The 20,338-nt window shown below is 36.3% G+C and overlaps 2 protein-coding genes across 6 annotated transcripts; one reads left to right on the top strand and one right to left on the bottom strand.

The window, feature by feature from the left end:
- Positions 1-253: 253 nt before the first annotated feature.
- LOC135585611 (protein WEAK CHLOROPLAST MOVEMENT UNDER BLUE LIGHT 1-like) lies at positions 254-5,038 on the top strand. 2 transcript variants are annotated; one of them, XM_065129358.1, is made up of 4 exons: positions 254-506; positions 649-884; positions 1,673-2,548; positions 2,998-5,038. In XM_065129358.1, exons 3-4 carry the CDS (start codon positions 1,706-1,708, stop codon positions 4,864-4,866), a joined length of 2,712 nt encoding a protein of 903 aa, XP_064985430.1. In that variant the 5' UTR covers positions 254-506; positions 649-884; positions 1,673-1,705; the 3' UTR covers positions 4,867-5,038. The 2 variants fall into 2 exon arrangements, with proteins under 2 accessions (XP_064985430.1, XP_064985429.1); XM_065129357.1 differs by lacking the exon at positions 649-884.
- Positions 5,039-7,163: 2,125 nt separating this feature from the next.
- LOC103968677 (phosphatidate phosphatase PAH2-like) lies at positions 7,164-18,652 on the bottom strand. Of its 4 annotated transcripts, none has more exons than XM_018818776.2 (12): positions 15,762-18,652; positions 14,847-14,905; positions 14,337-14,693; positions 14,163-14,236; positions 11,894-11,978; positions 10,580-10,666; positions 10,389-10,461; positions 9,532-9,575; positions 8,528-8,656; positions 8,336-8,434; positions 8,115-8,159; positions 7,164-7,568 (listed from the first exon to the last, which is right to left on the bottom strand). In XM_018818776.2, the coding sequence occupies exons 1-12, from the start codon at positions 18,310-18,312 to the stop codon at positions 7,545-7,547; spliced, it is 3,627 nt and encodes a 1,208-aa protein (XP_018674321.2). In that variant the 5' UTR covers positions 18,313-18,652; the 3' UTR covers positions 7,164-7,544. The 4 variants fall into 4 exon arrangements, 3 of the variants coding, with proteins under 3 accessions (XP_018674321.2, XP_018674318.2, XP_009380244.2); XM_018818773.2 differs by having other exon boundaries at positions 7,165-7,568; positions 14,337-14,905; positions 15,762-18,364; positions 18,514-18,649; XR_001975728.2 differs by having other exon boundaries at positions 8,027-8,159; positions 14,337-14,905.
- Positions 18,653-20,338: the final 1,686 nt, after the last annotated feature.

The following is a 20,338-nucleotide window of genomic DNA, read 5'->3' as shown; positions in this document are numbered from 1 at the left end:
ACGGTGTCAACCTGGTGCCCATAAAAAACATAAAGGGCACTACGGTTTCCACCCCTTATTTTTACCCGGTGAATTAGTTGCCTCGTAGTTGCAGATAGCGGCGGATGGACAGAAGCAGGGTCTTCGTCGGTCCCACTTTTCGCCAATAATTGTCAAGGTGGGTCAGCAAGCTAAGAGAATCGAGTGACCAAATTAGTTTTTGATAAAGATCGAAAGGAAAATATTACTTTGGATGGTGAATTATTGCCGACCGGAAGGAGACGAGATCGGATGGAGAGGACGAGCGGAAGAAGAAGAAGAGGAAGAGGAAGCGGCGGAGAAGAGAGTGGAGTGTGTTGTGGGGAGGAGATATGGAGTGGGTGTGCGACCGGATCGCCTACCCCCGCTCGTGACCTGCATCTTCTCTTTGTTGGATCCCCTCCCTTTCTTCATCGCTTTTCGATTCCTTTTCCTTCTGGTGTCGGAAAAAGCTGCTCTTGAATCATTCGTCGCCGCAAGCGAACAGAGTAAGTTCTTTTTCCCCGTTACCTCTTGCTTCTTGATATGAAAATGCAAGATTTTGTGACGGTTCTTGAATTCTAGTAGTTTAGAAGCTCATAAATTCATGATCAAGTGATAGTTTTGCTCAAGAAATCGTGAAATATGCAGTAGACTGTTCCTGCGGAGTTTCTTGATTTCTCTCTGGATTGAAGGCCGATTCTTCTGTTTTCTGGAATCTGTGAATTTTTTGCGACAAATAGCTGGATCTTGGTTGGTTTCTGTTCATGGATTTAGATATTGATCTTTAAGGATGCTTTTGAGGTTGGGCGATGTCGGAAATTCGTGCAACCCTTTGGTTCGATCAAGATTTGGTTATTGAAGACACTTCATCGAAGGGTACTTGGGTATGTGATTTACGCGTGTCTTGCAGCTTAATTCTCGATAGCAGTGGGCTCACAGCTCAGGAATCTTGCATCTTATTTTCCCTTTTCGTGATCGGAGAACGTTTGCTGCACTATACTAACGTTATTTGCAGCCAAGAGAGCAGGATTTCAGATATGATTTTAGATAGAAACTTGAATGGATATATTGTTACACTTCTGCGTCTTTTGGATATATTGTTCATAAGCTCTGCCAGTTAGGTCTCACTGAGCTGATCCACAAAGCAAAGTGATACAAATATGGTCCTGGTTTTAAACCAATTAGTGATTCAGTTCGTTGTGTTGATCATAATGATGTATTGGAAATTGTAATTAACATAATTAATTTTGTTTATTTGAAAAGTCTTTCTTGATTGGTTCAGTATGAAACTAAAAATCACCGAAACAATTCTCAACACTTGTATCATGGATGTTATGATTTGCCAATTCATCTTCTGAGTCTCAGATAGATCAGGGCTTATTAATTATCTGCTACACTTCATCTCGTTACCTAGTTTTGCCTTACAGCAGATGTATAACAAAATTACTTAGGATCATTCCCTTTATGATGGTTTTTATGCTGCATAACTAAAAGTACAGAACATGGAGGTTGTCCAATTGGTTATTTACTATGTTAGTGTTAAGAAAATAGTGAAGGTCGTCCAAGTTAAGATGCTTGGTCTATTGTGAAACACTTGTTAATAGAGTTAGCTATATTTTTTGTTCTCTTACTTTTCTGACTTTTATGTTTTATTATTTCACTTGAAACACAGAATTGAAATCGAGTATACCCTACTTTGTGGTTTATGGAAGAAACAAAGGTCATCGAAGATCAATTCTCTGGAGAACATCTGCTAACTATTTCTTGTTCAGCAGAAAGTCTGCCAACCATAGGACCTCCAAAATTTTCATGCCATGATGAAAACGTTGACACAATTCACCATCAAGAAGGAGCTACAAAAAAAGCCGAGAAAAAAGTTGAGCAGTATATTGCTGATAATGCTGAATATGTTGACAGACTGGACACCAAAAACCAGAAGGAAGCTATCATTAAGGAGCCGGAGCTATCACTTAAGCATATTGTATCTGATGTCCCGTCATTGGGCCAAAATACACTTGATCACATTGTCGTTACTAATCACCAGCAGGGAATGATTTTAGAGGATTCTGTGTGCCCGGTTCAACAAGGTCTTTCTGCTATCTCATCACAAGACCATAATATACCTGATCCTCAGATCTCAAATGTATCGGGGGATTCTATTTCAGGTGTTTCAGTTCTGTCATATGGAGATATTACTTATCCTATTTCTCATTCATTTGAGCTACAGAAAATGGAGTTGGAAAGTACTCCAAGCCAACTTCAAAATGGCACATCTATCAACCTTGTTGAGACTCCAAGAGTTACTGATTCAACTACCTCATGTGAAAATAGAAAGATCATGGAGAGCACACCTTCTTTGCCTGAAAAACTGTGTCACCAAAAGGATGTTGGAGCACCTGAACTGGCAACAACTGCTGAACCTATAAAAACTGTGTATATAAATAGAGGCATTGTTGACACTTCTGCACCTTTTGAATCTGTTAAGGAGGCAGTTACCAAGTTTGGAGGCATAGTTGATTGGAAAGCTCACAGGCAAAATTCTTTGGAGGTAATGATGATTCCTTTGGTGATTTTCAGCTTACTTCTTGTACTCCTTTCTTAGGCAAACATGATGGGATCATCTTGTGCATGTTCTTTGTATTAACAGTGCCTTCATTCTGATCTCAGGGTTCAGGGACTAATTTTTCTACTAGGAATGGTGTTTTTGTTTATCAATATTTGATGATGAAAACAATAAATCATTTGCATTGTGCACACTTAATAGGCAGTGGATAGAATATCAGTGCTCTTATCTTTTGTTGAATAAAAAGTTGTGTTCCATACATGGAGTTAGCTAACACACACTTTCTTTGAACTTCCTAATTCAAAAGGAATTTTCTTATCTTATAGTACTGAAAAATTGGTCAGTCCAATTATACGTTACTGTAGCATTTCCAAATAAAAAATTAAAATGTTGAACCTGTAAATAAATTGAACTTTGGATTTCGCTATATGCAGAAACGTAAGCTACTCCAATTGGAACTTGAGAGAGTGCAAGCAGAAATCCCTGAATGCAAAAAACAATCTGAAGCAGCACAAGAGATTAAAGCACAGGTACTTAAGGAGCTGGATAGAACTAATGTAATCATAGAAGAGCTAAAGCTAAACCTTGAGAAAGTCCAAACTGAAGAGGCTCAGGCAAAACAGGACTCAGAGCTGGCCCAAATGAGAGTCAAAGAAATGGAGCAAGGAATTTCCACTGAATCAAGTGTTGCTGCTAAAACACGAGTTGAGCTTGCTAAAGCTAGGCATGAAGCAGCAGTTGCAGAACTGAAGAAGGTTAAATCTGAGTTAAAAACTTTACAAGGAGAGTACATGTCCTTAGTTAGCGAAAGAGATTTTGCAACAAGACAAGCTGAAGATGCTATTTCTGCACTAAAGGAGATTGAGATGACAGCTGAGGAACTTACTCTGGAACTCATCACAAGAAAGGAATCACTGGAGTCAGCCCATGCTGCACATCTCGAAGCAGAAGAACATCGAATTGGTGCAGCATTGGCAAGAGAGCAAGATTGTCTTGCATGGGAAAAGGAACTGAAGCATGCTGAAGAGGAGTTGGAACAACTTAATCAACAGCTTTTGTTGACAAAAGATCTCAAATCAAAACTGGAGACAGCATCTGCTTTATTACTCAAACTCAAGGCTGAATTAACTGCATATATGGAGTCAAAATTGAATCAAGAATCTGTAAGTATTGAGAACAAATTATCAGATGATGTCGAAGAAACAGAGAAAACGCAGAGTATAACTCATGCATTAGCTTTGACCAGAAAGGAGCTGGAGGAAGTAAAAGCCAGTATTGAGAAAGCCCAGGATGAGGTTGGTTGTTTGAAGGTTGCATCTTCTTCACTCAAGTCTGAGCTGGACAGAGAAAAGGCATCTCTTACCAACTTGCAACAAAGGGAAGGGATGGCATCCATAGCAGTTTCTTCTCTTGAAGCTGAGCTTGATAGGACTAAAAAAGATTTAGAAGTGGTTCGTGCAAAGGAAAAAACAGCCAGAGAGAAGATGGTGGAGCTGCCCAAGTTGTTGCAACATGCAGCTCAGGAAGCAGATCGATCAAAGTCTGTTGCTCAGATAGCCCGAGAGGAACTAAGAAAGTCCAAGGAAGAAGCAGATGAAGCAAAGGCAAGTGCAAGCACAATAGAAATCAGATTACATGCGGCTCTGAAGGAAATCGAGGCAGCTAGATCATCAGAGAGGATGGCGCTTGTTGCAATTAAAGCACTGCAAGAGAGTGAGCAGGCTGCAAGCATCTGTGGTACAGATTCTCCTCACAGTGTGACTCTTCCGTTGGATGAATACCACAATCTCAGTAAGAGAGCTCATGAAGCTGAGGAGCTTGCCCATGAAAGAATAGCAGCTGCAATTGCACAGATTGATGTGGCTAACCAGTCTGAGGTGAAGAGCTTAGAGAGACTTGATGACGCATATGGAGAGATGAGGGCACGAAAGGAAGCATTGAAAGTTGCTACAGAGAAAGCTGAGAAGGCCATGGAAGGGAAATTGGGTGCGGAACAGGGGTTGAGGAAATGGAGAGCTGAGCATGAACAGCGAAGAAGGGCTGGTGAGACAGCTAAGGATTTAATAGATCGCCCACAAGAGACTTTTGAGCAGCCTAGCGGACCAGGAAGCTATACTAAGGAAAAAAGTGATGCTGTCCGTTCCATGACCAATCCAAAGTCATACGTACCTGAAGACAACTCAGAAAATGATGTGCCCAAGGTTAAAACAATGAAAAAGAAGACATCACTTGTCCCAAAGATTGTTTTGTCCTTGGCACGGAAAAAGTCACAACCAGTTAAGTCGGACATGTTCAGTATATAACTGCTGTTGATCAGAATGCTATTGTTGTGTATGTATCTTAAGCCAATTCCTTCAAACATGCTGTAATCTATTGGTTGAGGCTATTGATTACATGAATGCCTTTGTATGCTGTACGATGTGAGAAAATTCTAAACAAGATATAAGAATATGATCTGAAGGTGTTACAAGAGCTTCTACAAGCCACCGATCACCATAATCACTCCACAAACAGAATGCCACCAACATGAAGCTAATTGAGGTTAGTACTGTCCCTAGCTATCTGTGCTTTTCCACTGGTAGAAGTGTTAATCTTCAGATTTTGCAACGACGGCTTAGTTGCTCACATCATTTTACTATAGTCCAGAGACATGCTGATAATTTCCTTCAGAAAAATTTCGTGCATCTTGACACTGATTTCTATTTTGTGATCATGTAAAGAAGTTTGAAGAACTCCATTTGGATGAATCACGGTTGTCCAACATGTTGATTGATGGTATGAATCAATGGACCAGCTGAAATGTTCACTTACAGTTGGTCAGTGGCCAAGTTCACATTGCATGATTGCTTGCCATCTCTTCAGTAGCTTGATGAGCTGGATCTTACTGAGCTGTGTGTTGCCCTAATATTGATGCCATTTTGCTGCATTCCTTTGCCAAACAAAACCTTTAGACCTTGCGATGTTACTTGTAACTTGCATTACATGCATAGTGGGATTTTGATCATTTCTCTGATGTCTGTTTCTTGATTTCATGGTGTTTAGAATGTAGTTTTCTTGCCTTGTGAGATTAACATGGAAACATATAGTGGCATTCGTGATCGATATGGTACAAACATCAATGATACCGAATTGCTGTAGAGATCATGGTGAGACAAGCTTGAAGATTCATATGCACAATCTCAATCTTATTCTGCTACCTACACCAGTAGTAAGTACTAAGCACAAAGTGGAGGCTATCTATCGTGTGAGGAAGATGATGTCAACCTATGATAGTAAGTACTAAGCATCCTTTTTAAGTCCACCATCAGTTGACCAGGAAGAAGACGAGAACAAGTTGAGGAAGCCACAAACTCTATAATTTTGTTGGCCATCTTCTTATGACACTAAGTAATATGATATTTCATTTGCTATTTGGACAGTAAGTGTTGGATTTATAAGTCTCAACTATTTTGGATCAATTACATGAATTTTTTATCATCATTCTTATATTCATAAGCCCATTGATGAAAATAAAAGAAGCAGAAGAAGTGGATTAACGGAGGATTCAGTCTTAGATTATTATGTCAAGCTTGTTAAATCTCTCCAAAGAGGCTAACCAGTGATTAATGGCTGAATAATTATAAGTTCTCCAAGCCAGCATCAGATCGCAACCTGCAACTGACATGTATAATTAATAATGGAATAGCTCTCGATCAATAAGTTATAGGTGAAGCATGAACAATAACCAATGACACTACATCTTCCCATAGGCAACTAAAGTCCACTCTCAATCGAGAATACAGATGTAGTCGATATGTTGACGTAAGTCGTGTGATCGATACGTTAGGTCTAATACCTTGACGTCACATGATGAACCCCTTGGCATGGGCATCATATATATAGTCAACACCTCAATGTCATGTGACTAATAACTTAACATCATGTGATTGACATTGTATCTTTTTTTCCGATACAAACAATTACATCTATTATAGTTGCATGTTTTCCGGATTTAGTACGACTCGATTACACTTGAAATTAGATGAGGCAAATAACCATCTAACAAATATTTTCAAGCATAACAGGAATGAAACCTCACTATAAAAAGCTCGTCAAGTGTGTTCTTCATGACTCTTTAACCTTTGATTCATTCGGGACTAAGGGCTCGACATTGAGCCGACATACAATAACCAAAATCAATTTAAGTATCAGAGCGGATTGTTAGGATACACCATGATACAACTTTTGCAAAGTTTCTCGAATTAGGCAAGTTCATAATTTTTTTATGAGTCTAAGCCAAGCATGAAACAAGGCCTCGATTGACTCAAATCGATATCCCAATCATACAACTAGAAACTCCATTAACAACTCTAAACGTTGAGCAAATGGGTTCACAAGGCACCGACAGAGAGAAAGGAACAAACCTTGATGAGGAGCAATATGGTGAATATAAACCCTCCGTTGCTATCGGTACAGCATTTCAAGCAAACAAGAAATTAAATAGCATCACCATCAGCATGTTTTAGTTTTGGATTCTCCAATCCATCTCGTCCCAGAATTTATATTTTAGTTGAATGCAGAGAGAATTTGGATTTGTAGATCATCATAACACAGGCATATCAGGATAACAAGCTCTGCTGCTCAGTTTCATAGGACTTATCACAGCAATATTCCACCATCTCCATCGGCAAATAAGGATTTAGTGTAAGATGTAGTCCAGAAAATTGAAGTACATGATATAATGAACCACATGAATGTTGTGGCGATACGACGGGTCCCTAAACCTTGGAGTCATGAAGAACCTAAAACAAATTGGGGGTATTTTATCACATGATCTGTCACATGAATTAATTTTTCATAAAGTAATAGATTCAAAGAAATTATTACATTGGTGAAGACACCTCAAAGTAAAAGTATACAAATTCAAAGTGTAGGAAAGTTCCTGGTCCTCCACTAGTTCATGTTTATGTACATTGTCCTACCACCGGAGACACTATGCATTTCACATGACCAACCGGTAATTGGCCTGCAAGAGTTAAGGGTTTCAGAATCAAAGAGAATGAAGATTAAACAGATGAACAAATGAGTCAAAGTAAGAGATGCTCTAGTACAGATAACATGCTTCACAATTTGCCACAACCAGGTGGTGAGTGGCAGCAAAAATTCGTCATTTATGTAAACAAGAAAATTACACAAATATTCTAAGCAGATAGGGAGTTAAAAGGTCATCAGAGAAAAAAGTTGTTCTATATTAATAAATATTGGAGCATCGAAGACAGATTTAGAAATTTCATCTATAGTCATATCTCCATAAGTACTCAGAACAGAGGATCACTAGAAATAAGCTCAAATTCCAACAAACAAATGCACCATGATTTTTTCCCCTTCCGTGGAATATTAGTAGCAACCTACTTGATCTACATCTAACTGGTTGGTTATCAGTGTCATGATAAAATCATGAATCCAAAAACAAAAGAAATCTACCTGGATTTTCTCAATCAGGTATGTGAGAATTCGTGCTAATTAAATTTCTAATGCCAATAAAGAAACAATTTTAGGTTCAAATGTGTACTTCTGGAAGAGGCAATTTCCAGTAGTTCCATGAATTGTAGTCCTCCTGATCAATTATTGCAGAAAAAAATATTATCAGATACAGAATTAATATAAACAACCTAGGTAAATTGATGACATAGATAAAGAACATCTGAATAGAGAGATAGTAACCAAAATAAGGAATCGTATTTCAGAGTTGCAATGAGTTCCGAGGAAGTCCAAATAGTTATATGGTCTAACCTGTTCAAATGAAGACATAGGTGGAAAGATTCCATTTACTAGCTCATGGAGTGAAGTATATGATCTCGTGTCAACTCGACGATTTACTGTAACCTGACCCTGAGCATTTAAAGCAATCGCAAAAGAACACATCAGTCCTCAGTCGACATTCCATAATGTTATTGTATTGACTGGTATGTCTTGGATATATACCTTAGGATTGATAATGAAGACTTTGCTAATAGGTATTCCAACCTTAAGGTAACTAATCTCATCGGTATCCCTGTTTCCAAAGCCAGCATAAAATGGGTTCCAATCAGATGGAAAAAGCGCCTTGATGGCCTGAAAGCACAAGAAAAACATAAGTTTTTGTGACATCTTTTCTTGGATTGGATCTTCTGGAATCCAGACCAGATGAAGGAAACAATCAAAAACATAAATAACTCCTCTTCTTCCAGACTGGTAAGCAGACCCTACCCATTTCAGGGAGTTCGGGTCATATAAATAACATAAATGCTCCTTATCTAATAAAGCCAATGGGTTGGCTTACCTCATCTTCACTTCAAAAGAAGAGAAAATGCAACTATTAGCACCAAGGTTCTACTGAAATGCCATAGTGACTTCTGAAATATAGAACCATGGATAGGCAAACCAAACACACTTTTAAAAGTAAGCATGGAGGAAGCTCCAAGAAGCAGTGCCATTGAATTGACTTGTATCAGCTCATACACAGGAGAGATTGTGAAACCACAAAAAGAATAGGGAGAATAAAAAAGTACCAAATATAAAGAGATACAAGCATCACTTCATTGAACACAGAAAGAGAAGCAAGCAACTTAAATTAATTATAGATTCATCTTTGATTTATCAAGAACAGAACATTTAGATACAGCATGAAATCCCTGCATTTGGAAACTAGCCAAAATTTTATATATAGCAGGGAAAAAACAATTGAGAAAAATTTGCAATGTATCCACTATATGCAAATGTTATACAGAACCAGAAAGTGGGCAGTTTGTGACAGAGTTATTTGAGATGCTAAATCACATACAACACTTTGGGTCATCCATAAATAGCACAAAGTAGTATTAGTGTGGAACATTCGGAGATCATTTCTGGATGTACCATGTGACTGAATTAAGATATAATAAGAGGAAACAACAGGTTCAATAAGCAAACATTCCTAAGAAAAGCCAGCATTAGAAAACAGAACTGACCTCTAGACATGAGATCTTGAATTCATGAGGCGCTCTTCTGATAACTACAAGTAATAAACTCAAGAATTATTTGATCACATATGAAGTAAGCAAGGAATTAACTCCTAATTTCTCTTCAGGCAACAGAATTACATTTTGCAGAACATCTATAGCTACCAAGTGAAATATGATGTTTTAATAACATGAAAACAAAGTTTATCCAATACAATGAACTTCACAGATGGAATTAGACTAAATTTCCTACTTAAATAGAAGTCAATACTCGCGATAAAATCCACCATATAAGCATCAAAGAGATTTCCTTGGCAGTTCAAAAAATATATAAATTATGACAAAAAATATAAATTATGAAAAAGTCTTGATGGTCAACTAAGAGACCAATCAAGTTAGCTATTAAATATAATTAAGGTCACCATTTTAATAGACTGACACTTAACTCTCTAAATAATAACACAAGTTGTACCTTTACAAACTAAATCGTAAAGGTTATTTGCTACACACCCATGCTGGTCGGCAAGTCAAGGCAAGATAAGACAAGTCCAACATGCCCTATATTTGGTTTCTGTACTCTTAGTGGATACATTAAACAACTTCTCTTGTTGATTTTTGTGCCAGGTTGGCAAGTAAGCCAACCTCGGATGGGGATGGTAAAGCTGGCTGAATACTTAAGGATGAAATCTTCTAGTCTAGGGAGTCGATTGTTTAAATTTTAAGGTGATCAACTCAGTTGTAATTTGCCTCAGATAGCAACACTGATTGTACAAGGGGAAATTTCTGGAAAGAAACAAATAAGATAAGTTTCCACACAATTTTCATAGAATGACCATAATCAAAAGGAAAAAATGATTAGCATAAACCTTCTCTATAAAGTGAAGGAAAAAGACCATCAGGAGATATTACAACTGGAGCATCTGGCAGAGCTTTTCCATCCTGCAAATTGAAATATGATTTAGATCCCTAGAAGTGTTTACTGCTGCCTCTAATATTTCAAATACAAGGCATAATTTCCAACTACTTGGCCTTTGATAATTGTTTCTTTGTCTATCACCTGCTTAAGGTTGAAAAGAAACTGCCGTGTAATATGAGCCTGTGAAATTGCACGGGCACTGAGAAATAGCAATTGATATCCATTGTCCTAAAAGAACAAAAAATATTCACTCAATAATTGACATATGTTTGATATGAAATTTGGTAGCTTGAAGTGGATTTAACAAGTAACTTTTGATTTGTAAGACCCCAAATAAAAATAACAAAATTCTAATGTGAAAATCAAATTAGAACAATTATTAAATAGCTCAAATTGTAACATCTTTTACAGCAATTTTTAAATCAGAGAAAAGTTGGAATTCTAGCAGTTGAGGAAAATATGGATTCACAGACGCGTATTTTCCATTCACATGCCCTGGGACATGTCTATGACATGTGATAAAAACAGAAGGGTACATTGTGTTGTCAATCCCAGGCCTGAATCTAGAAGGACAGCAGGTCATACCAATCCTTAAGACAACAGCATGTTAGATAAGAAGTAACATGATAATACAGTCAGATTTTGTTCTCAACCTTGTCTTTTACAAAGTTATCATGAAGGTGGACAAGAAAAAGGGATAATAACTAGAAAAGATGAGAGTTTCAGTTATTTAAGTTCTTCTAAGGCCCTATTCTGCCTCCCTCTCTCCTGGCTCCATCTAGTTGATAGTCAGAAGGCAGCATATTTGAAGAAACAAATAATAATAATACCATTTGATATTTTAGTATGGTGGAAGACATAATAAAATATTAGCTCAAACATGCTGCTCCAATAATATTTCTTTAGCTAGGGACTGGGTCAATAACCTGCTGGTCATTGGATCCTAAAACATGTTGAGCCCAACCTGCAAGATTCTGTTTGTGTCAGTTTGTCCTCGGATTCAAATTAGCTGATTGAAAGCTGTCATTATTGCCTTACAAAAACTTAAAGAAATGACCAGACAGTACACATGAAGAATCTTGTTACACGTAGTCATGTACTACTAATAATAATGTAATTTATGTGAAATTTTTGAACCATCAGAACAAGAAAAAGGTACTCTCAGGAAGCTTCCTTTAATTCGATCCTTAGCAAACACGGTTAAAGCCAACTCCAAGTTACTGAAATAATGCTTGAGAAAACTTAAGGCCAGCATTTGTATAGGATAAATTTCTTAATGCAGCTAGAATGTGCAATTTTAATCACTAAGTACCAAATGTTGCATACATTGCAATACAGAAAAGTAAACCAAAATTTTATGATAATATGAACAGTGAATCTGACGAAAAAAAAGGTAATCTACAACTGCAGATGCTAAGTACCAGTTGCAGTAAAATGGGAATATTTTTACCAAACCTTGATTGCAGAAAATAAATGAGCCACACCAGTCTGGGACCAATCTATACCGACCAAAGGCATAAACTGTCCAAGAACATCTGATCTGTAAAATATACACCAAAAAGTTGAGGAATTACTTAGCTATAAAGTCCTGACCGAGAAAATTAACTGGCAAAAAATTAATAAATGTCATGTAAACAGAGACCATAAAAGATTTCCAAGAAAGTAGAATATTTTTCTCCACCTTTAATTCTGTTGAACAAATTGCAACATCTGGGTCCCACAAAATTCTTACATGCAAAACATACAGAGTAAGAGATCATAATAGATCATCACTTAAATTATCTTCATGATGTAACTGCTAGTAAAAGGCCCAACAAGAACAAAACATTTACATAATGGAAGGCAATATGACCCTAAAGTTCAGAAGCTACATATATGTCATAAATCATAACTTTTGAACCACCCAATAAAAGGTCTGTTACTGGGTGACACATCAAGAAGGTTGTTAGACCAAGAGCAACAAGATTCCATCGAAGGAATCACTTTATATATCCACATGTGCCATGCCATGTGTTGGCACTCCTCAATCACGGTGCAGCAAGTATCAGACACTTGTACTCCATGCTGGATTAATGATATGGTTCCAGCATGGTACATGTGAAATGTTACACACCACAACAGGTCCAACAGCATAGGTGCCTCATTGATCCATGTTGTGTATGAATGATACAGTATGCATAACTAACTACAACAAAGTGACATTCAAATATGCCAACCTAGAACCTATAAAGATGAAATATGAAAATTAGTTAAGCCAAGGTATTAAAAACTGGATGTACTGCTCAGCACTGGGCCAGTATTTATCAGTCTGTTTGTACGCCAGACCACCAGTTCATACTGGGTAATAAACCTGGTTTATTGTGCCAGGTATACTGTGTGGTACCGCTACAGACCCCTTTTCTACAGTTTTTGAAGTTTTCTTTCCTATTGTAGTGTGTTCTCTCAATACTAATCCCTGCTGAGTTTTTGAAAGGTTTAGACAGTACTAACCCCTGCTGAGTGTCAGTACATTGACCCATGTCAGTCAAACCATCAATCAATATCGGCATCATACTATTATTTTAGCCTTGAATTAAAAAATATATCTAATTTTTTTAACAGAAATTATAAATAAATATATAAGTATTTTAAACTTAATTAAACATATGACTTTTTATAGATCTCAATGACGACAAAAAATCCACATAGCTAACCCCAAATAGTTGAAACTTACAATTTTATTGTTGTTATTATTAAAAAATGTTAGATTTAAATATGTCCACCTAGAAGAGTTTGCTGCGCAATGTTGTAAGGCTGAAAATGAATGTTTGATTACTGGAAAAGAATAATTGATGTTGATATGCATATATTTTCCAAAATTAACAGCCATGATAAGTTTTAAATTTAAGCATATATATTCAGCATACTAATCATCTTACACATTTTTAAGCATAAGAATGGACCAAAGGATGGCACTTGCAGAGTAGATGCTTTTATAGAGCTTAGATTCCCAAAATGACAATAATATCAGCAGGTGGACCACATTTTCTAGTTGACTATCATCAACTGCAGATATTTATACTTATACATGCAGCAAGCTGTCTTCTATTGGCTTATGATACCCACAAAGGAAAACCCATTCTGCTTTCTTGAGCATCCTGTTTAAGTATGTTGGTGATAAGAAACCCTACTCAGCATACACACTTCAATACTCTATTGACCTACTGCCATCATAAACAGATTCCACATGCATTAGAAGGTATAAGTGAAGAAATCAGAGATCAGGAAAATGACTTGGTAGCCTAAACCTTATTTACAAGGGCATAGATCCAGAAATCAGAAAAAAAAAAAAAAGAGATGTTTATTATTATCTGGCTCAAGTTAATCTACTAAAAATGAGATACTAGCGTAACCAGCTCATTAATGATACAAGTTGATTAAAATGCATAATTGACCATCAATCTTGGTTACATGCCTTACATGTAAAAGAACAAGAATTCGTCCATTTGTGTCAGTTAGTTCATGTCAAAGAGATGGATCCCTGAAATCATGCCAGTGGACCATAATGTGCATCAATATACAAGAATGAGGGGAAATGATGATTCAAGAGCACATCTCCAATCCATTGTTTACTATACCCTGTAGTAAGGATCGATACTATCCGAGACAAGGTGGTTTGTAGAATGGGTTGGCCACCTCAAAAGAAAGCAGCATATAAACATGTCTAATTAGAGCTGGCGCTTACTTGGTAATAGTTCCATCTACATCTGAGATAACTATCCGAGTATTCCATTTCCATAGATATATCCTTGCATCAACCTATCGAATATGATCCTATTAGGTATTATCTAGATGAACGAGATAAAGACAAGAAATTGCACACATGATATTACAAGAAGGAGACAGTATCTGGGAGAACCTGCTGCATTCCAAGCATTGGCGTCCAGAAAGTAAATGAAACCACATTCTTGCCTTCTTTAAGACTCAAAGAAGCAAGTTCTTTAGATGTTGGAGTAAGTAATTGCACCTTCTTAGAGTTATTGGCTTTCGGCATGTCACTTTCATGATTTATGTTTCCAGTACTTTTGGAAGCCAGATCCACAACCATCTCCTTGGTGTTTTCAGAGGCCATGTGGGCAGTGCTTATTGTCTTAGACCTTTTTAAGAAAGGCCATAGGTTCCAACTCCCACGAGATGATGTGATGCTTCTAGAAGCTTGATTCTTTCTCTCAGCTCCATCCACAGGTATCATACCTTGAGGCTCAAATATTTTTTCCTGACCAAAACAAATCATTCCCAAAATAATAGGTGCAGCTGCATTAAATGGAAAGTATTGATCACCAACTCTGACAACAAGCTTGTCATTCTTCACAAGAGAAGGACCAATGGTAGAGAATTTCTCCAAATTCACCTTTTCACAATTAAATACCTGACGAGCAGCATCTGCCCCCATCCCTTCAAATAACAAGTGTTTGCAGAGGGATAACTCTGTAAGAAGCATGCAATGTAAAATATCATTAGGAAAATTTTCCATAAAATCAAATATATAGTTTAACTTAACACCATGACCGGAGTACCAATTTTACATTTGACCAGAGTAGGTACGAAACAACCATTCTCTTTGGTAAACAATTCTGCTAATTTAACCAATAGATGATTTCTTCAAGCAGACACAGAAAAATATAGGCAATTTTCTAAAGTCACTTTTTTGCAATAGACCCTCAAAAATTATCAATATATTTATCCAGCTTCGTAGTGTTGTAGTTACATTTTTGTAACTGCCCCTCAGGAGTTATCAATATATTCATAATTAATCCAGCTCTGACCATTATGATCAAAATTAACCATGGTGAAATCAAGGTTTCAAATTTCAGTCAGATTGATACATACGACCATTAATTACCAGTTTGATCGATAACAAACCATATAAGTTGCTACCTGATCAATATATAAACTTTTATTGTTTTTCGGTGATATCAGATGGTGTAGGTTGGTATACCACAGGTATCTAGAACCATATCAACATATGACTGGTTGGCGCAACCAATAGTCAGACAAAGATATAAAATCTTGGATGAAACTATCAGATACTCTATGCTTCAATCATCTTTTACCATGATATGGTCAGGCAACAAACAACATACTATATCATAATGAACAAACAACCACATTTCTCTTCAGTTAAATTCATGTCAATTTTGACAAATATTGCTTCCAAATTATGTATATCAAATTAAAATCCTAAAAAATTTTGACATAAAACTACGTATGAATTTAACAAATATTAAACCAACAATCCGTGCTCATATGATCATAGAAATGGCTAAGACATAGTTTCATTTACCAACTGTCGCATTTGTCAAAGTGCCTTTCTGTTCCTCCTCATTTTTAATGGAGATAGCAGTATCAGCTGCATCAGATGAATATCCTTGAGTTAGTTCTGTTTGAGGCTCTGCCACCAAATCAGAAGAGCTCGAATCTTCTTTCGTAAGCACATCCAGCTTACATATGTCAGCTTTTGATTTCAATGAGCAACTCAGTGAATGATTAATATCAGATCCTTCAAGATCCCTAATATGACGACAGATAATGGGCAATGATATAGATGATAGTTCGATTTCTCCAGAACTTGTCTTACAGCCATGAATACTTGTCGGACTAGAACGAGACATTAAGACATCAGACATTCCCTCCAGAGACTGTTTATGGCTCTTGAGATGCAAATTTTGCTCTTCTTGATGAAATTCTGCGGTGAGTGTCGGTAGATGTTCTGCATGAACAACTTTATTATTATTTGATAGCTCGGTGTCAATTTCTTTAGCACTAAAATTGTGAATGTCACTGAATGGAAATTGAACATCCTCCGAGCTCTCAGAACAGGGAACACTATGTTCAGCTACTTCTGAAGGCCCAGAGATGAGGCTAAAATCTCCAGCAGCATTAATCTCCTCGAAAAAATAAGACCTCTTCGGATTATCATCTAAATCAAAATTTTCTATCTTATGAGTTACATTGCTCGAGTTGCAGGAATTGGGAATTTCAGGAATGCTATGTGATTCTGCAGAAGCACCAGAAATAAGTGGATTATTGAATTTGAGAGAAGGAAAACAGGTGTCTTGTGCAGCATCTCTTTCCGCCATCTGAGAGTGAATCCCAACAAAATCAATTTGCTGAAAGTTGGTTTCTTTGTCATGAAAAGATTCCTCTGCCATGGCATCCATAAAGATTACCTCATGTTCACAGCTTTGCAATTGTTGATTATATAAGAAGGGAATACCACCTGAGATTTGATCAGAGCCTGAATTGGGTTCGGATTCTGTGTTAAAGCCGTCATTATCTGAATCCTTGAAGGCCCCATTTCTGGGATAGTCACATTGAGATTTTTCAGACAAATAATACTCGCTAATTATGGATGTTTCCAATTTCTGGTTATTGCAACCATCCAAGTGTTCCTTACGTAGTAATGCACCTGTCTCTGATAAATAACTTGCCTCTTGAACCATGTTATCTGTGTCATACAAAAATTCATTCTCACAATGCTCAGCCCCACTAGAAAGAAGGCCCAAATGTACAGATGGTTCGTCATCTGAAATATCGAAGCTAACGGTTGAACTTTCGATAGTCCCACAGTAGCTGAAGGAAGTAAGTTCCCGTTCTCCACTTTCAAATGAAGAAAAACCTGCTACTGAACCCACATGGCTTTCATTATGAGGCTGTGCGGTATCATCATAATATGTGGCTGAATTAAGATTTGGAGCATCAGCCTCACTTGATTGTACTGTTACTAAGTCTGAGATTAACTTGTTCCGATCAGCCGTATCACTAATCTCCAAAGCATAAATCTGCACAACCTCTTCATGGGAGGTTATCTCTTCAAAACTTTTTTCTGTTAGCATGTTGTTGCTATGTTGTCCCTCAACATGTGAAACAAAAGAATCACCAGTTCCATCAAAATTTAAGTTAGGCTCCACAATAGGGTTCCTAAAGACAAATTCAGAGTTCTTTTGATCTGCATTATCACCAGTATCAAATGTATGTATCTCTATAGTCTCCTCACTGACTCTTAGACATGAAGGGCTACCATCTATCGCTTCTTCTAAAAAATTTCTGCTAAAAATTCTCTCGCTAAAAGTATCATCCGGATTCCCCTCACCGTGAGAATTAAGCTTTCCTTCACAATGTAAATCATCATTTGTTAAAGATGTCCGAGGATCTTGTTCCTTATCAAAAACACTAACATTCATCTCGGTTTTCTCAGAAGATTTCACCCGAGTATCATCAGTTTTCCGGTCACCAGACATCAGATTGGTTGACCACTTCACTTCCAAGAGGTCAGCTGCGATCTCTGCACGCTCCAGTGAGCTAATTCTCTCCACATTTCCAGCCTCTTCAATGTCTCTGATCGACTTTTGGCCGAACACAAGGCCAAAAATCGTAGATCGCCTCGAATTCGTTCGAGTAACAAGCTGTCCATTCCCATCATCCAGCCGGGTGACTACCTCCTTCTGTCCATCCGCAACACTAGAGCTCTGTGTTCTCTTGAATTGCCCATTCTTTAGCCTTCCCTCTGTCTCATCCCCAGAAGTTGGCGGTGACAAGAAGAAATCTTGTCCCCCAACTTCCACATCCCTGAGGAAGAAGGCCTCTCCTTTATTGTCCAAGTACATACTGAATCCAGCTTCAACACCATTAACAGAGATCTTGACAACTTTTTCCTTTGTCTTCAACACACCTTGAAATTTCCCAAACCGGACATACCATGGCGACGACCTGAAGCTCCCATCTTGCTGCTGGACCACGATGATGTCCACGGCTCCTCCGAACGGATGAAAGGGGCCCGAGACGGTATACACTCCTCGGGAGATGTAGCTGCCGATCTTCTCCACGGCATACATCTTCCCAGAATTTTCACCTTCCGCACGGTTGGAATCATAACCAACAAATCACCTGCAGGGAGGGATTCACCAAAAACACTGAACAAGCCGCCGGAATCAGCAAATCAGCTCACGCCCACAGACGCGGCCCAAAGGAACCGTCATCAAAGGCAACAAGTCTGCCAAAAAACATGGAACCTTCCCAACGAAATATCTAAGAACCTGAAAGATGCATGAACTTGAAGAATGTATGGGAAACAGCAGAAGAATGAGTTGAGAGGAGCAAAATGTAGATCAAAGAATCACGAAATCTCGTCAAGATGTGATTTCTACGATATCCTCGAACCCAAACAAAAACCCCTCCCACACGAAAAGGGCAGTAAGCATATCAAAATTACCGATCATCCCCAAGGAATAGAAGCATATTCGAATAATAATAATAATAATAATAATAAAAGGTGAGGGTCGCAACATCCATTTTAATTCTCGCGGCTAATGATGTAAACATAAAAATTACACTCATGTTATTATTATATGAAAAAATCTTAATACTAAAATTATAAAATTAAATAATAATATATTAAATTTAGGACGTATACTTGTCCCTATCATTTAGAATATCAATCTTAAATATACCTTCAAAAAAATAAAGAGAATTAGATTATCTTTTCCTTTCCTCTTATCCTTCTTCTTCTTAGGGTTATTAGAAATGATAGAACAAATACTAAAGCCATATAAAAATATATTTATATTTTTTATATATAATCCTTAGGAGATCCTGTTATATACAAGAGCATAGTATCTAAAATAAGCAATTAGTAGAATTATTTCCATCATCCTCAATAAAAAAAAAGTTACTATAATTATACTTACTTTCTATTAATTGATATTCCTAATCAAAATCCAATCTAATATACCTTATCCAATTAAATAAGGCCCATTAATTGATAAGATATAAAAAAAATTAAAATCATAATTAAAAAATTAATTAAAAATAATTTTCTTTTAATTAAATTTTAAATTTTTGGAAAAATATTTTACACAAATTTTATAAAGAAGTCAATAAATCTAATAAATATGATAATATTATATTAAGTTTGATTATCAATATTAATCATAGTGATTGTATATCATCAATGGCATATTCTCTTTTATATATCATAATATTATTAATCTTTTCTAATGGAGTCCATAATGATATATGTAATTTATTTTATTAAGATAATCCTATTATCACATTCAATATATATAGAAATATGAATGGGATAACTAAAATAAATAACTTTAATTACATAAACAAAAATATCAATTATAATATTCACTCAAATGTGTATTACTATATCTTGTATATGTTGCCCACAAACCCACTCATTTCAACTTATTCTTAAAATACCTTAGACGGTAATGCCCTAGTAAATGGATTAGCAATAGAACTCAAGTTATCAATTGATATTAGTTATTTCTGAATTAAATCCTATCATCCTAAGTCTTGAAATAAAATTGTATAATCATGAAACTTGATTAGTGATCTCAAAGCATGTTATAATTTTCAATAATAAAATTTATAATATAATATTCTTAGAAATTAATCCTCTAAATAATATAAAAATAAATCATAAAGTAGATTTTCTAACTATCGAGATAATTTGTAGAATCAGCTAATGAAAATTTTATCGTTTTGATAGCATATAATCCTTTATCATTTATAGATATTTTATTACTATGTGGTCTTTCAGTATTTTTTTTAAGTAATTCTAAATCTACCTAGTATTTCTTACTATAAAAGTGATATTTGGTTTAGTATAAGTTTAAGCATATAATAGACTTTCAATTGTACATTCATAAGAAATTTTTTTATTTGATTTTTCCAAATCATTTTTATGATATTGATTTTAACTAAAACTTTCACTTATAATAATAAATATATCATTAACTGAACAAAATTGGATACTAAATCTCTCCAAGACTCGATCAATATATTCTTTTTAGATAGTCGTAACAATCTTTGAAATATATCACTAAATATCAAAATATCATATAGTTTGTT

Source organism: Musa acuminata, chromosome BXJ2-10 (assembly GCF_036884655.1).
Source record: "Musa acuminata AAA Group cultivar baxijiao chromosome BXJ2-10, Cavendish_Baxijiao_AAA, whole genome shotgun sequence".
NCBI classification, from domain to species: domain Eukaryota; kingdom Viridiplantae; phylum Streptophyta; class Magnoliopsida; order Zingiberales; family Musaceae; genus Musa; species Musa acuminata.
Note: the sequence above shows the minus strand (reverse complement) of the source record. Positions and strands in the feature narration are given on the sequence as shown.

Coding starts and splice junctions, on each gene's coding strand:
- LOC135585611 (XM_065129357.1), top strand. CDS start 1,706: ATGGAAGAAACAAAGGTCATCGAAGATCAATTCTCTGGAGAACATCTG. Junction 2,549..2,997: donor ACAGGCAAAATTCTTTGGAG/GTAATGATGATT, acceptor CGCTATATGCAG/AAACGTAAGCTACTCCAATT.
- LOC103968677 (XM_009381969.3), bottom strand. CDS start 18,312: ATGTATGCCGTGGAGAAGATCGGCAGCTACATCTCCCGAGGAGTGTAT. Junction 14,237..14,336: donor CAATGCTTGGAATGCAGCAG/GTTCTCCCAGAT, acceptor CATATTCGATAG/GTTGATGCAAGGATATATCT. Junction 10,462..10,579: donor TTCTTTTCAACCTTAAGCAG/GTGATAGACAAA, acceptor TTCAATTTGCAG/GATGGAAAAGCTCTGCCAGA.